The sequence below is a fragment of the Colossoma macropomum genome, unplaced genomic scaffold (genome assembly GCF_904425465.1).
Source record: "Colossoma macropomum unplaced genomic scaffold, Colossoma_macropomum, whole genome shotgun sequence".
Taxonomy (NCBI): Eukaryota; Metazoa; Chordata; class Actinopteri; order Characiformes; family Serrasalmidae; genus Colossoma; species Colossoma macropomum.
In genome coordinates this window covers 8963738-8981670 of record NW_023494801.1, presented here as the reverse complement: position 1 = coordinate 8981670, position 17933 = coordinate 8963738, and the positions used below count along the sequence as shown (strand labels likewise).

The 17933-nt window shown below is 39.0% G+C and overlaps 2 protein-coding genes across 2 annotated transcripts in view; both read left to right on the top strand.

The window, feature by feature from the left end:
• The first annotated feature begins 672 nt into the window (after positions 1-672).
• On the top strand, positions 673-5493 carry hcrt (hypocretin (orexin) neuropeptide precursor). Its single transcript, XM_036590472.1, has 2 exons — positions 673-735; positions 5068-5493. The coding sequence occupies exons 1-2, from the start codon at positions 673-675 to the stop codon at positions 5491-5493; spliced, it is 489 nt and encodes a 162-aa protein (XP_036446365.1).
• Positions 5494-10263: 4770 nt separating this feature from the next.
• The window catches only part of kcnh4a (potassium voltage-gated channel, subfamily H (eag-related), member 4a), a 60052-nt gene continuing 52382 nt past the window's right edge, over positions 10264-17933 (top strand). Inside the window, exon 1 of the mRNA XM_036590350.1 lies at positions 10264-10360. Within this exon, the coding sequence (XP_036446243.1) occupies positions 10285-10360 (76 nt within the window). The 5' untranslated portion in view covers positions 10264-10284. The remainder of the gene's footprint in view (positions 10361-17933) is intronic.

Below are 17933 nucleotides of genomic sequence, written 5' to 3'. Positions count from 1 at the left end.
AAAGAGCTTTTGGTTCCCCAATCAAATATACCTAGTTTTTAATGTTTGTTGGAGTTTGCTTGCTGGGCGTGCTCTGGCCTTTATGGTCATTTGTGAAAGAACCTGATTAGAATGTTCTATCAGTTTTCTAACGGCAGCGATATGTCATTCAGTCATTATCTCTGAACGCTCTCTGACCTTCTCCTCCACACAAAAGCCTCCTCTCCTGCATCCTCATTATCCTTTATCTTCTTCACAGCTGTGGTGACTCCTAGCCCTTTTTGTTTGGCTCTCTTTCCTCCATTTTGGCCCTATTTACACTGGCTGCTAATTATGTCATTGTCCTTTACTTGCTAATTCTAATGGCACGCACTAACGAAGCTGAGTCTGAGCAGATACAATGCTGATCCTGGGCTGTCCATGAAGCTCCCTGGATACATCCACAGAGCCATCCATGCCGATTAGTCCATTAATGACCGACTCCGCTAACAAACCCAACAATCTGACCTAACATCACACTCTGGCTCTTAAATGAGCAACATGACAACAAAAGAGGTGGAACAGAAGAGCAGCATCAGGCGCTCGTCTTTGTTAAGCAAATTCTATATGAGCTTATCAATGAAGGCTGCAGGAGAGGGTCTGTATATAAAGGGTCTGTTTAAGAGTGGACATAATTCGAAGCCTTAATCTAGAATGACAGGTGCCCACATCAAGCCCAGCGGAGCAGTCAGGCACATGACCATCTCCACAGCCAAGGTAAGACCTGCTCACGTGTGAGACCTGTCCTGCATCCAGCTATTGACGATGTTTTGCACTTTGATGTTATACTGATGTTACAGTGAATTGTTTCTGGCACTTGCTACCATAGACTTCATAAGTATTAGTAGGATTTTTAAAAAATGAGGCTGTATTAGAATATTTGAGGGACAGTCGTTTGGCCTCAGTTTGTATTCAGACTCATTCAAATTTAGCACAGTTCAATTTGAATAGCTGTTGCTGAATGATCTATTTCAACTCGCTGGAACATGACTTTTTTTCTAACATGAAGCAATTAAATCTGAAATATTAAATTATTATTATTATGATGATGAAATGTTTAAATGATTTCTTTGGTCCTTTTCTAAAGAGCAGTTTAAAAAATCTAGAAGTGTACTAATTGAACAGTGTAGTGCAGAAAAGAACCACCACTGCTGATTTTGGGGTTTTGGGAAAAGAATCTTACTGGCTTTTAAATCTAAATACCAAATTTCCAAAACATTTATTACAATAAATTTTAAAACAAGGTTGGAAATGTTCAGATATAGTTGAATCATGTTATATAGAACAGTGCGACTTAGTCCCTAAATGGCCAGGTCCCACCAGCGGACCCAAAGTTATATTACACACTTCTTAACTTAAGTATAACTCAACCAGTTTGCATTAAAGTCCCTGTAGTTACTGAATAAAAGGCCTTGGTATGTAATAAGCCTGGGATTTTAAGGGGTTAATAATGGGTGAAAATCTGAAATTTGAAATCCTACATAGTTTTCTCAAGTTCATCAGTAATTTATATAAGTTACAGGCTACTACTGCATACTCTAGTTTAGACCCAATCCCATTTCTTATTTTTACCCCTACCCCTTGTTTTGGAGTGTCACCTTGCCCCTTGGAACTGAGTTACAAACGGCAGTGGTTGAAATTTTCCCCTACAAAATAGGACAACCCTCAAATAAAAAAGAACATTACTTCATTTACAGCAGGGCTGGACTGGGACAGTTGTTCGGGCCGGGAATCATGGAAGGACTCATGCCACACACATACACACAGCTACTTTATCTGTATGAATAGCTGTTTAGTAAGGGTTTTTATATGTATGTTCAAGGTAATACAAAATACCCTCCATAACTGCCCCCTCATTAATGACCTGCTCAGTCACCTAAACTGTTCCAGATTTTTTGATAAACACACTTCATGGTGTACATAATGCTTCGATCAAACAGTACTTGAAATACTTGGATATATTAAGTTTTAAAGCTCTCTAAGAAGCTCTCTTCTCTTAAAGCTCTCTGTAACGCTCTCTCTATATGTATCTTTTTTAATTATTAGGCAAACCTAATGTAAGCTGTACCTGGAGCTCTACCTGAACTCGAAGGTGTCTCATGCTGTCTTTCTGGTTGTCCACCTTTGCAAAGAAAAAATTAAAACACAAAATTAATTATCAATTTAAATGCATATATTTTTTATAAAGTGTCTAGCACTATATAGCTTCACCAAACAATCTACACAATGTATACTATGTGGCTCAAGCTTTACATCGTGCCAGGATAAAAAAAAAAAAAATACTGTATGATTTATTTTAAAATGCGTCTGAATCAGATCCACTCTTGTTTCATGTAACGTATGCTTTTGAAACGTCCACAAATCAGTAACTGTGCCTCAGCTGAAAAACACACTCTTTACATGCTAATCGCAAACATCAACATATACCTTCTGAAGAGTCACAAATAATCAAACTGCTGTGTACTGACTGGCAAAACTGTACTTTTAAGACTATCTATTCTATATTTTGTGAATTTGAGCTGCACAATGACGCATCAAACGAGAAAATGTAACTGCTAGTTAGCTACCGTTAGGATGCCGTAGGCTACAAAACACAACCAAAGCAAACCTACGGAAATAGTTCTTACGTGGCTGACGTGTCGCTCCCTTCCTGAAAAAATCTTTTTAACACCTAGCAGCTTCTTTTTCGAGTGCTTTTTTTTTATCATTTTCCTCTCCGCGCCACCTTTTCTCTTCTTCTCCATTTCTCGGTGAGACGCGATGAGCACAAACTCGGAGCTGAATAGCGCGCGCGCGAGCGGGTAATGAGTGTTTTTTACATACTACGTCACGGCAGAAAGACGTCATTGACGGAACAGGACTGCAGAGACAGCGCGTGTTCACAAGCTGTACTGTGTTGTTTAGTTCCTCATACGTTGTAACGCCAGCTGACAGGTCAGGAAATATCCCGTTTCTCCCGACGGCCATTCCGGCCCTGATTAACAGGCTGCCTGTGGTGCTCTGGAGGCCCCCCTGCCAGTCTGCAGTAACAGCAGAGGAGGGTAAAGTTCAGCAACATCAGCGTAATACTAGCAGTTTTTAAGCTTGTTATGACGAAAAGTGACATAATACATTGAAACGACATTAAGCTAAGATAATACAGTGGTTATTGAATTTTCTCTGAAAAACTCCATATGGACACTTCGCCCTACCCCTCTGTCTCAACAAAAATCAGGACACCCTATCCCTAGATGTGAACGCACAAACAGGCTAAGTAGGGGCGAGGGGTGAAATGGGATTGGGCCTTAGTCTTGAATCCCAAGTGCAGACCCCACATGTACAAAACAGATTTGTTTTAACGTTTTACCTTAAAATATAAGTTAAACTGGATGCCTTATCAATTAGATTTTATTTAACTCAAGTTCACAGAACGTAAAACAGATTATTATTCTGTTAAGTCACTGTTAGAAGTGCAAGAAACTCAAACTTTTAAGGAGGTGGAAACTTTTTATATTCATTCAGTTCAGTGTACTTGAGTACAGTTTGATCCAAGTAATACTGCTTCTGCTTGTACTCATGAGTATTTGTGGGGAAAGGAATGTACTATTTATTCAGTTCCGTTCACATTTAATTCCTAATTCTTTTTATAGGGGTTTAGTTGCATCATGTTACACTGGTCACAGCATCTGTACTGTTTTGAAGATTGTCACATCTCTGACAGTTGAGATTTATTATTTTATTTTAGACTAAAAGTGTCTAAAAAGAGAATAATCGAGCCTCGCACACTTCAGGTCCTATACTGATATATGCTGGATGTACCAAGAAGTTCCACTGCATGCAGTCAGGGCTGTTTTTGAACATTTGGGGACACTAAGCGACATCCAACTTGGTGAGTGGGAGACTAAAAGAATAAAAGTGATACAGAGACAGTGTAAATAAAATCTGAGTACTCAGGGGCCCTAAGTGGTTTCTTAGGCAGTACTGCTTACAGCAGGAAACAGCCCTGACTGCTGTTCTAGATTACTCAGCTTTTGAGGGGTTTTCAAGCTATGCGAATCACACACACATTAAAGGACCACAATATGGGTAGAGGGATCGTGTTAATAGATCAGAGAAAATGGATTCATGAACCTTGAAGCACTTGCATGAGAGAGAAAGAGTTGCAGTTCAGAGAGCTGTCTCAGTGAGCACAAAGACATTTAAAGACGTAAAAGACGACTTTTCCAGACATTAATAGGATGCCAAGATTAATGTTTTAATACGTAAAGAATGTAGAAAAGCTGGCTGCTGCTGGATGTTGTAAAGACGACTAGACTTAGAATAAAGTTTTAATAATGTCATAAATCATGCATAAATTGTTAAAAATATGTATATCCAGATTAATGAAAAAAGAATAATAAAAAACATGAATTTATGGATGCCATGCCAAACTACTGCATAACTCAGTCAATGAGGTGGAGATGCAGAGTGGTTTGATGTGAAATGGTTCATTGTAGAGAAACTAACCAACTCCAATTTCTTTACAATGGTGGTGATAGAAACCAGGGAGGGTCATGTTACTTGGCTTGAGCAGTGTAGCTAGAACCTTTAGATTGGGGTGGCCAAGAAAGACCAAGAGATTTTACTGGGGTGGCACACTGCTAAGAAATATATATATATATATATATATATATATATATATATATATATATATATATATATATATATCCACAGCATTACTGTATTAAAATGACATATAAATTGGTGCACTGTTTTTCCTCTGTATGTAACTAAATCTGTCTAGCATTTCACATACATAAAACTGTACATCAGTACAATTATAGCCATATTTCCCAGATGCCAGATTTTCACCATAAACCATAATTAAAGCTTTATCAATGACTGACTGTCTTACTTTCCATAACTGGGCTGGCCAGAAAGGTGACCATGCTTCTTTCCAGGGTGGTGCTAGCCACCCCGGTCAACCCTCAGCTATGCCTCTGTTCGGCTTGTTCTTGACAGCTACTTTTACTCTCAGTATTTCACAGCACTTTTTCCTGAATCTGACTTTTTACTTTTCTTCTTGTGCAGGTGCTGCTGTTCCTCGCGCTGTTTGCGCAGGTGATGCATGTGTCCGAAGGCATGGCCGGCTGCTGTGAGCGGAGGCCTCGCGCCTGTGGCCTGTACGGGCTGCTGTGCCGCACAGGAGCCGATAACTCCACAGATGTCAAATCGGTGCGCGTGAGCAGCGACGCTGCGGCGGGCATCCTCACACTGGGGAAACGGAAAGCTGCCGAAAGCCGCTACCAAGACCGCCTACAGCACCTGCTGCACGGCACGCGCAACCAGGCGGCGGGCATCCTCACCATGGGCCGGAGAAACGAAGAGGGCGAAGGGCGCACTCCCTCACGCGACAGCGAGATCAGTACCGTCCACTCACCTGTTAAACTCGACCTGGAGAGACCATTGAAGTATCTGATGCAGCAGTCTGAGGTCAGGGACTCTTACAGACGATGAGTTTACTGAGAGTAAACTGAGTGAGGCCTTCAGCCCTGTAAGCAGCAGAGCTTTAACAGACCTGACACAATGCACTAGACTAGCTATTCATCATTAAAGGGATAGTCCAACATTACAAGCACATCACTTTTCACTTTTCAATGTTTTGTTAGTTTATAGTGATGTTTTTGTGAAATGTGAGCTTCTAAAGTAAGATATGATGGAAAATGACCTTCAGTTTCACATTTATAGTAAAAAAAATTGGTTGTCCCTTCGCCTTGACGGTACTGCATGGGCGGAAACGAGACAAATGATTCCAATTTTCTGTGGGAGCGGGCGGGAGCAGGACTGAAAAAACAGTCACAGACCTCTACTTTGAAACTGCCATTGGGCAGGCTAAAGTTTCTCCACACTGTTAGCACGCAAGGTGCTTTAGTGTTCATCATTTAGAAAAGAAAGCTATCAACCTCAGCAGGATCTAAGAAACACACGTTTTCAGTAACTTTCAAAGAGTTAAAAAGGTTTTATCAAATATGTTGATTTACCCAGTGTTATTTATGTCCACTAAAGAATTTCATTAAATCAGTTAATGCTAAAAAGCATGTAAGTAAAAGATTATACTGAACGGCACTGCAGTGGACCATGTTTTTGTTCCACTGATGATCTGATGTTGCTCAAACTGTTTGATTGTATCTGTACTGACCAGCACATTAGAGCGAAGGAAGGAAACTTTTTTGGCCACTTTTGACCATTTTAAGATGGTTTAATTCAGTAGGAGAAAGCGTCACTGTCATAATAAAACCTCCACATCTTTACAGAAGGAAGGAAGAAGTAAACTTATATATGTAACAATGTAACGAGATTTTATTCCAGGTCATTTTGGATCATTTTTATTGGTCCATTCATCATGAAATGTTCACACAATATGAAGAGCTGCTGACATTTTCAAATGATGTAAAAACCAACTTAACCAAGCAAACAAACCTACAAAGAAATATACTTAGAAGGTTTGTCATGACAGTATCCTAACCTAAAAATGATCTCTCATAATCTGCTGGAGTCTCATAGGATGAACTAGCAAAATGAATTTTAGTAACTACACTCTTAGCAAAAATGGCTCTATATAATACCAATAAAAGGTTCCATGACTTGTAACAATAGTGGAACCCTTTTTGGTGCTATGTAGTACCAATTTTTAATGCTTCTTTAAGAATCTGGCTCATCATGATAGAGAAGATCCATAAAAGCCATTGAAGCATTCAAATGCTTGCCTGATTTCTCATTGTTTCAAATACAGTAGTGTGCAAAAGTTTAGGCCAATGGTCAAATGACAGGTTTTGTTGATTTTCTAAGTAAAAGAGAACACACTTCTGCACATTTTAATACACAATTACTGTTTATTTGCTGAATGTAACATATTGGGAAAAAAATCACGCATAAAATGTGGCCTGTGCAGAGATATTATATTTTATTTTTCTTTTTTTCCAGTATGAACCCCACAAATAAATGGTAATTGTGCACTAAAATTGTGCACTAAAACTGTATAACCATTACTTACAACAAAGAACCTTTGAAGAACCCCTGTCTCGAAGAGTGTGGGCTGATGCAGCAATGTATTCTAATACAAAATTTCATCATCTTATTATAACTAGTAATCGAACAACTCACCTAGGACTATTTTACTTCTCTGTGCTTATCTGAATGTTGTTGGTAGTGATGCCTTTCTGTGAGTCTACAAACTCTTGCAGGCAAAAGAATGCAGGTACATGAAACCAGGGCAAGCAGAATATGAGTAGAATATGTAGCTAGTAGGTCCACATAAACGTTTTGCCCAAAAATATCTAGTGGACGTGTTTTAATACTTTAAGTAATAGTTGATTTTACGCACAGTAACCCAAGGGTGTGATGTTGTTTAACCATTTTTATGGTTACAGTTGGGTTTATGATTCTGGTTATAGTTTGAGGTTTAAATCAAACCAATTTGAACCTCAAAAAAACGAAGTGCAGTTCTGTGTCCCATGGAGGCCGATAGAGGAGGAGGGGGTGATTTTTCCACTGTGTCTTACTTTATGACCACATAGTTCACAACTATGAATAAAGAGGTTTTTGAGATGCTGGACTGTTCCTTTAATTCTCCATTGATATCTGTTTATGAATAAAATAGAATAGAATTAATGTACTTTACATTGTAAAAATGTCATTATTGTTGTCAAAAATATGAAAATGTACTTTCTAATGTCAAAATATGATAGTTTTTCTGTATATTTGTTTGTTTTGTTGTTTGTTATTACCCTAAATTCCCTCTTGCTTGCTGTCTGTGTAGGCTGTGTTCTTGTGTGATATTCTGTGTGGCCACAAGATGGCAGAGATGTATTATACTGTACAGAGGAGCTGCAATATCCACAGGACATAATAAAATTCTGAAGACTACATTCTGCACTGTGTGTCAGTACAGCTTTTTGTCAGCTGCAGGACTTTTATATTTTACTTTTGTTCTTTGATTCTGCTTTACTACCTAACTCTCCAACACTGCTCTATACACTGATCCAAAGTTCAGTCTTAAAAGTTGGTTGCATTTTTTGCTTCTCATGATCAAAGTAATCTCAATTACACATTCAGTGAGGACTGGACTTTGGGGTGGTCTGTCCATTATTCTGAGAACACCAGCAGCTTCTTTGTTTGATTTGCAAATGTTCTTCTTTGCAAATCCATTTTCTCAGTAAGAGCTTTTGACAGCTACACGTCCTTTCAGACACATAGTGTTGAGTTGTCTTCTCACAGTGGAAGGAGGGACAGAAACACCTGTGGATTTTTTCAGATTGTCTCCTCTCTCAGAGACGAAAGCTTTAAGTGCTGTTTATCTGATGACAGTTTTGGTGTCTACCAGGACTTTGATAATGTGTATATTTTATATAAAATGTAATTTTACTACATTTACTACATTTCATTTGAGTTTCTCCTTCATTAAACAAGTTGATTATCTTACCTCTGATCTCCTCAGAAACATCTCCAAATGAGTAACTTGTACTTAATGGCTTGTACTTAATATTTTGTATGGAAATGAAATGAAAGAAGGTGGTCTCACTTCTGCACTGTAACTAAAAGTTATATACGTATGAAGACCCCTTTCTCAACAGAATCAGCAAAGACAAAAACTCAGGTTGTAATTAGCTCTAATTGATCATTTTCTTATTAGTGTTGTTTTCAAGTCTAGCAGGCTGGCACGTTGTATAGCTCTAAATTTGATGTTTTTGTGAAGTTTATTCTTAAACACTAAATGACAGCAGTGTCTTTACTCTGTTAGTGGTGCTCTTTATACTGATTTAAGAGGAAATATGACAATGTGCTGCTTTAGTAAAGAGATTTTATGCAAAATCCAGGAATGTTTTTGTCAGGAGAAAGAGAGCTGACCACTGACTGAGGGAAGAGAGAAATGAGAGGCACAAAAAGAAAGATGCAGACGAAGAGAGCATGTTAACATCTGTGTATGTGAGAGAAAGGAAGAGGGGGAAAGGGAAAGAGAAACAGAGAAAAGAGATTAAGAAAGAGGATGAGAGAGTGAGGGAAACAAGAAGAATAGAAAGAAAGACAAGAAAGAGAGTCAGAGATAGAGTGAAAAAACAAGCGAGAGAGAAAGGGAAAGAAAGAGACAGTAAGGGAGAGAAAGTTAGAGAGTAAAAAAGACAGAAAGCATAAGACAGAGAAAGAGAGAGTGAAGCAGGGAAAGAGTGAGGGAGAGTAAAAAAGAGGAGAGGAGAAAGAAAGGTAAAAAGAAGGGAGGGTGAGGGAGCAATAGTGTAAAATAAGAACAAGAAAGAAAGGGAGAAAGTGATAAAAAAGAGGAGAAAGAGCAAGTGAGCATAAAAGAGAGAGCAAGAAAAAGAAAGAAAGGGAAAAAAGATAAAGAAATAGAAAGAGAATGAAAGAAAGAGAGATAAAGGGAGTGAGTGAAGAGAGAGACAGAGAAAGAGAGGGAGGGAGAGAGAGAGTGCTAGAAGAGAGTAAGTGGGAGGTAGACGCTGAACACTGGAGAGATGCTGATTGGGCACCTGCTGCAGTGAGAGCTGGAGGAGGCTTCATATTCAAGCTGAGAAGAGGAAATAAAGGAGAAACTTCCATCTAAAACAGCTTATAATCAGAAGAGTAGACGTAGAAGCACATTTCTAAGGACAGGAGGAGACTGGAAGCAGAAGAAAGGACAAGGACAAGGAAAAATAGGAAAAGGAACAGGCTAAAAGAGCTTACTGGAAAAGCTGAAGTGCGGCAAGAGCTGAGAACATCTACAAAGACAGAGCGACAACAAGAGCATTCAGAGTGAAGCACTGGGGTCTGAGGACATGCTGAAAGCACGGACATATACTTCAGTCTTCAGAGATCCTGTTTTCACCACCGTGGAGCTTCATCAGTGGCTGCATTTGAAGAAAAGAGCGCTAACTGCACTAACTATAAGGACCCAAGTGGACAACATCAACAGTTTCCAAAGCCTCGTACACTCTTTGAGCCTGAGATTAATCTCAGACCGTGTCCTCTGAGAGTAATTAGGAGGGAATGAAGTGATCGCCTTGGAGGCGACTGGACTGCCCTGATCCTGAGCTGCTAACGATTAGCAATCAACCACCAAGGGGGACGCTTTTCAGAGCCATTCCATTAACCACTTTACTGCATCTCTTTCTTCCTCTTTCACTCCATTTCTTTCTCCTCTTCTATTTTCCTATTTCACTCTCTTTCCCTCACTTTTCTCTCCTTCACTCTTCTCCGACTCCTTCTTTCTTTGGAATGGAGTGATACTTGCTGCAGGACTTGCTAGCAGCCATGCCTGTCATGAAGGGGCTTCTGGCCCCTCAGAACACCTTCTTGGACACCATCGCAAAGCGCTTTGACGGCACCCGTGAGTACTAACCCTACTAATCTCTCTGACCTGTCTCAACCTTCACCGCTGTACAGCTTTTTTTCAAGATGATCTCTGTGTCTCTATCTACAGCTTTCCTGTGCTTAAAAAGGAACAGAAGACCAAATGACTCGAAACACGCTTAAAATAGAAGTCAATGGGTATTTACCTCAGCTGGACTATGTTGTTGTAGCTCAGGTTTCTTCAGTAACTGCCCATTGACTTCTGTGTCAGGTGTGTTTGGAATATCACTTTAATGCATGTTGAGTGTAAAAGCATACAGGCTGCTCCATTAGAGTTATTACAGCTTTTTACAGGCTTTGAATGGCCACAGACAATCATGTGTTTGTAAAGCTTTTGTGTTCTGTTTGTATTCACTCGCCTGACAGATCAACTCTGTGTTTTAAAAGTGTATTGCTTGAATGCATAAAGGCGAAAATAAAGTGCATAAATACAAATAATAAACATTCGACACTTTTGCGAAAAGACAGTTAGAGATCAGTCTGAAAAACTCTTTTTGCTTTAAGTGGAGGAAAGTGGCATGAATCTGTTTTGCTGCTGGTATTATATATATATATATACATCATGTCTTTTTCACATACAGGGTTGTTTCTTGCTCTAAATGGTACATACAGGCTGCTGAGATACTAGAAGTATGTATTAATGCATGTATTTAATACACATGATGAAATATATGTATTTTTAATATTTTTAATATCATCTGTGTCAGTCTTCATGATATTAGCAGAACGAAATCTCATGAAGACATCAGGACTTTGCTTCCAAAAAATCAAAAAACACTACAATTTTAAGAGTGTAATACGTGACACTGAAACACATTTAATGTAATTTTTTTTATTTTATTTTGTTTAACATTTATTTACTTTACTGACACATCCAATGTATGGTTTTTTAAGATTATATTTTTTCTATTGTTTTGCTGTAAAATTTATTATATTTTTCCTGAGCAAATTAATATATGAATGATATATATATATATATATATATATCATTACTAACAGTATTAATTAGTTTTCATTGTCACATACAAAATAATATAATAGATGTGGGTGGGGGCCCCCAAATAGTATGTTGTTTAGGGCCTCTAACTATTCAAATATTTATTTACATTCATTTTGAATATATGTGTATACGTATATATTCACATTAGGGGTGGGAATCTCTAGGCACCTCACGATTTGATTCGATTACGATTCAGAGGGCTGCGATGTGATTATAAAACGATTGTCGATGCATCTTTTTTTTCTATACAGGATTTCTTTTTTCTCACTGTGTGAGGACTTGGTAGTTTTAAAGCAAAGTACCTGTAATGATCCATAATGAATTTACTTCCAATATGTTTTATTAATAAAACAAATGGAAGTGATGTGGCAAGTGAACTGGAAGACTCTCATTCACTGCTCTTGTTTGGAGCACATGACACACAGGCTGCCACTCATCTGCGATAAAATGCGCAGTTACAGTGAAATAAGATTCTGTGGCAATGGGTGTCCACGCAGCACGTTACAGCCGTCCTAACCGTTTTATTCAGTGATTTCATAACTTAAGTTTTGGTCTTGTTGTAGAGAGTGGGGTGATCGCTGTGTCAGTAAAATATCTGATGCAGGACGTATCTCAGCTCCAAAGTGTGCAACAGAGCACAAAAGCCCTGGTTCTCAATGACTGAGAATGGGCGCAAATCCTTGGCACTAAAAGTTGCGATAGAGTTTGTAGTTCGCTTCGTTCTTTCCGAGTTGGGTGGAAGCTTTGACATCACTTGCTCGATGGTCCTCTGGTTGGCAGCAAGTACAACCCGACGGAAAACAGGTGGAAACATGTAATATGGTTTCTCATGTTTGTCGTTTCCAAAATATTTTAGTTTACTGTGATACAACTTGCATGTAGTGTGGCTCTCATCCAGGTTCTTTTTTCCCTTCAACTTCATAGAAGCCAAAGTGCTTTCATGCACTAGTTCAGGGGTCGGCTCCTTTACTGTCCTGATGAAAATAAAATAATCCTCCTTTGCAGTAAAATAAAGCTCTGGTGATTGTTCTAACACTGTTTTGGCAATAGATGGTCTTAAACGCTGCTAATTCACCACCCTATAACGTTAACCCTGAAGGTTGGCGTGCAGGTCACATAGCAATTCAGGCAATCTTGCCAAGCTAGTTGTTAACGAAAAGGCAAAGAGAGAAATTTAAGACGAACATTTGGAGACAAATGGACTTATTCGCATTTATAAGCACTATAGTTGGTTTCCTGGTACGTTAAATCTGCAACGAGAGACTGTCAAACACAAGAAAGTCGCAAAGCTGAAGTCAGCTTCTCGTTTGAATTGTCCCATTCCACCTTAAATAGTGCCGCATTTACATTCTGGTGCCTCAGGCAGAATTTAAGGTGGAACGGGGAGATTCGAACAAGAAGCTGGCGATTAAGAAGCGACTTCAGCTTCGTAAAACAGTCGAACGTCGAGAGACGTTTTACAAGAAACTGATCTACTTTTGAAGAAAGTTTTCTGGCGGAGATGGGAGGAAAGATTTTTGTTGAAAGGACAAAATGTCTCTTCTTAACATTTGGGTTGTGACTCCTGACCTAACCTAGCTTTTAATGCAGAGGGTGCCGGTCGGATTTCTCGCTCATCCAACTGTGTTTATGTTATGTGCACATCACAGAGTGTCTGGGCGCTGCAGCTCCACACTTCCAAGTTCCGCCTTTTGCGTTCCGTCAACATTGCGTTATAAATTAAAATTTAGAGAATCGATTTTTAACATTTTAACATTTACCTATCCAGGGTGTATCATGCCTTCCGCCCAATGACAGCTGGGATAGGCTCCAGCACCCCACTGTGACCCAGAAGCATAAGCGGTTTAGATGATGTGTGTGTGTGTGATTTTTGACATTTGTAAATTGATTCGGAATCATCCATGTCTGCATCACGATGCATCTAAGAATCGATATATATTAATGTATAAAACTGTCACTGGGGCAGTACCTCTGTTGTCACTGGGGTGGGACCCTTAAGGGTACATCTCAATAGTCAGGGAACATAATCGTGCCATATTCCATTGAAATTGTATTTTCTGAGTCTGTTTTAAAGCATTTGGTTATGAAAAGATACAAATATGTACTTAAATATGTATCTGACCTTAAAACCACTGTTGTACCTTTGAGGATACATTTACATTGTTTTACCTTGGTGAATGCAAAACGTGCCTGTTTTGCATTCACCAAGCACCTTTAATTCTAACAGTGTACATACACATGCGCATATGTGTGTGTGTGTGTGTGTGTGTGTGTGTGTGTGTGTTTGTGTATAAAACAAGTGTTTCTCCAGTCATTTATATTATAACAGTATAACTCGCATTGTACCAAAAGCTCTAATGCTCAGTAATGCTGTTACATTGTGCCTTTTTCGATGTATTATACATTTATTACACAATTATTACATAGTTATAACATTTTTATTGTTTCTATTCAGAGTCCAATCTTAGAACATGTTTGCAAGTTTTCTTATAACAGTGAATGTATTTGCACGCACTGAGTTGTGGCACTGAGGGACACAACAAAATGCCTTAAAGGTTAACTGCAGCATTTGTTTTGGTTAGACTGGAAATGGAGTTACCTGCTTACAGTACGCGATAACAGTAGCAACCCAGAAATATATATAAGGTGACTGTTATGGAATGCAGATCTGAATTCATAGATAGACTAAAGACCTGTTGGCTAATCGACTGTATGATACAGATGCGGATAAAGATCAGGTTGATAAATGCTGGCGTGTTCCTTTGACGTGATTGTGGCTCTTGTTCATAACCATACTGTCACTAAAACATGTACCGATGACCAAATTCACACATCACAGTGTGAACATGTCAGTACAAACCCCAGTTCATGCCAAACAAATATGGTTGACAAGACAAATGCAGCAGGAGATTATCTACCAAAATTGTCCCTGAAAGCATCAACTAGAGCTGTATTTTTCTCATCTGAAGTAACCACTTTTCCTTCACTTTTTTTCTTTTTTATTTTAATTGCTTTATCTTTCGGCTGCACTTAGCTAGAGCAGCTCTAAATGCTTTATTGAATCATTAGTGCTTTGAGCCAAACATGCAAACCAGCAGTCTGAACATTAAGAGAAACTCAAAGGTGTCCAAATGAGTATGAGCACAAAGAGAAGAGAAGTGCCCTAATGAGCAACCGCAGTTTAAGCAATCATGTAAGCCTCAGCTTTTCATAAAGCTCCACACTTCATCATAATTAGGCGGCTGTCGAAGGTAAGAGCACTTCAGGCAGAAGGCAGATCCTCCAATGCAACTCAGATTAATGAAAAAAAGCGTTTTAATCTCTTTTGAAGGCTGACATAGTAGACAGATAGACAGACAGACAGACTGACATACAGATAGATAGATAGATAGATAGATAGACAGACAGACAGACAGACAGACATAGATAAAGACCTACAGATAGAGATATATAGACACACAGATGGATGGATGGGTGGATGGATGGACTGAGAGACACACAGATAGACAGACGGACGGACAGACAGACAGATAGATAGATAGATAGATAGATAGATAGATAGATAGATAGATAGATAGATAAGTGTGTGTGTGTGTGTGTGTGCGTGTGTGTTTGTGTGTGTGTGTGTGTGTGTGTGTGTCTGTGTGTGAGTGTGTGTTTGTGTGTGTTGTTCAGGAATTCGAAATCAGTCACGACTCTGATTTCTCTTCACTGATTCAAAGCTTCAGTCAGGCTTGGATGTGTGTGTGTGTGTGTGTGTGTGTGTGTGTGTGTGTGTGTGTGTGTGTGTGTGTGTGTGTTGTGTCTGTGTTCGAGGGTTGTTGACTTTGTGTTGTTGTGTTGAGAGCTGCTGCTGAAACTCAGTGGGTGTGCTTTTTCTTTCTCTGCTTTAACACTGGGGCATTGTACATCTCTCAGCCGTAGCGTAGGAGTTCACTTACATTCTCATGCAAAAGTGCAAAGAAGAGAGAGAGAGAGAGAGAGACAGAGAGAGAGAGAGAGACAGAGAGAGAGACAGAGAGAGAGACAGAGAGAGAGAGAGAAAGAATAAAGAGAGAGACAGAGAGAGAGAGAAAGAATAAAGAGAGAGAGAGAGAGACAGAGAGAGAGAGAGAAAGAATAAAGAGAGAGAGAGAGAGAGAGAGAGAGAGAGGAAGAATAAAGAGAGAGACAGAGAGAGAGAGAGAGAGAAAGACAGCAAATTAGCCATTGCAGTCTGTTTTCTCTTCTCTTTTTCTCTCTCCCATTTTTTCTTACTCTCATCTCTTTCTCTTTTTGCCCTCCCTCTCTCTTTCTTTTTATACTTTCTTTCTTTCTCTCTCTCTCTCTCTCTCTCTCTCTCTCTCTCTCTCTCTCTCTCCCTCCCTCCTTCTCTCTTTACCCATTTTCCCCTTTTCGTCTCTGAGCAGTCAGTGTAGAGGTGTGGATTGTCCATTATAGTGACTCATGGTGGTCACTGGGTTTGATGCAGAAACTGACTCACATCTCGGCTCAATAACAGGAATAAACTGGACTTTACACTTCAGCTCGGGCAGATATAGCAACTGAAAAGCATTAAATCAACGCTAAAAAAGATTTTTCTAAGAGCTCTTTACTCTACATCGTATCTTATTTTCCCTCTTTTTCACTCATGGCATTTGTGTGGGTTTATAGTGTGACTAATACTCCATTTTTACACGACTGGTCACCAAACTAGAATTAAACAGGCTGACTTTGCGAGGTATTGCGTCTTTCCATAGAGCTACTCAGCGTTATTTCGTGTGCCGTACCTGTTTCCTGTGTTTTTGGACTCTGCCTTTTTGTCTTAGCCCTTTTGGATTATTTTCTTGGATTATCTTTATGTTCAGTTGGATTTTTCTGGTTTTAACCTTGACCTGTTTTTGACTCTGTCTGTCTTGAACCCCAATAAAGTCTATTTTAATCGCAGGCGTCTGACCAGTCTGGTTGCATTACTCCAATAGTGGACATTTGTGTTTGGCTTTTCTTTATATACATATTGTCGCTGTCATATCAAAACTCCATTAACTCCTGTTTTCAGGTTTTTTACAGCTTGAAAGTATCAGCTGGCTGTTACAGTTTGTGAACATTTCAGGATGGATCAACAGAAATGGACCAAAATTACTTTCAGTGGTCGGTCCATTCTCTGACAACATCATAATCATAATCGTGGACCGAGCCTCTAGATTCATAATCTGTGACAGAACTGAACCCCAGTTGTCCAAGCTTCAGTGGTTTGGCTCTTTGCAGTGTCTCTGAGGTCAATCTCTATTCTACACTGACCATGTAGGAGAGTTTATAATTAGCTCACCTGGAGAATCGCTTCACTTGCAATAAAACTGCAGGATGAGAAAAAGCTCGCTATTCAGACGGCCAGACAACCAGCAGTTCTATCAGTTTCACATTGTGTACAACACTTAAACTTCACATATAAAAGTAGGTCAGTTTGTTCATGCAGGTTTCTGTGCAAATGTGCTCTGAATGGTCAGCGTACGACAAGACTATGCAATGTGCATTTCTCTTTTGCCTCTTTTCATATGCTAGGGCCAGTTTATTAACCCTTAAGACACAATCACACCTGCGTGGATTTTTGCTAGTAGAAATTACATTAATTTCAATTCAATTTGTGCAATGAGCAGTTCTGCACTGCAGACTTCTGGTGTGAATGCATTTCATGTGTGACACTTGGCATTGAGCTCAATGTTGGTGAACTCTGATATGCAACAGTGCTACTGTGTTCTCAGTGATGCAGGATCACGGAGAAAATGGAAATATTTAGATTTTTCTATATTTCTGCAGAATTAAATCATTAAGTCATTCAGAACGGTTTGTGGGAAACGGTTCATTGCAGCCAAACTTACTGATTTCTTTACAGTAGTGCATCAAACCACTCTAAATGACTGTGTTCACATTTTGAAGACAGAGCAGAATTTCTGAACAACCAATAGAATTCTCTCAGATACGGTTATTGTTGTACTGATTAAAGAGACACTTTGCTAGTCTAGTTAAGTTTATTTTCCAAAGGCAACATGCTGTTCTAATTTTAACGTCTTCTAAAGGACTTTTTTTTTTCTTTTAGAAAGATTATGTATCCTGCACCCCCTCCAACTGGTTATTTTCCCCATAGACCTCCAGACAGTTTTTCCAAAGTGCTTTTACGCAAAAGCCAAAACCAACATGAACATTGTAGGGACAAGACTGGACTTACTAGCACTTGTTTGCTCTGATTAGCATTTTTTTGCTTTTACATTCATAATAGCATTTAAAAAAGTTTGACTTTGTAACAGTCTTGTTTTTTGTTGAAATTCTAGTATTTAGTGGTTTATCTAGTATTCATTGATTTATAGAATATGGCTAGAATGAATACTTTTTTTTAGGGCTTTTACAGAATTTTATTGGCAACTCTTGTTGCCAGTAAGGTACTGTAAATATGTATTACAGCAAATTGCTTTAAACTAGATTACAAGTAAAATTAACATCTACTGTAAAAACACAGTAAAAGATTGTAATTTACCTAAAGGAAAAAACTGTAACTTGATATCCAGTAACATAC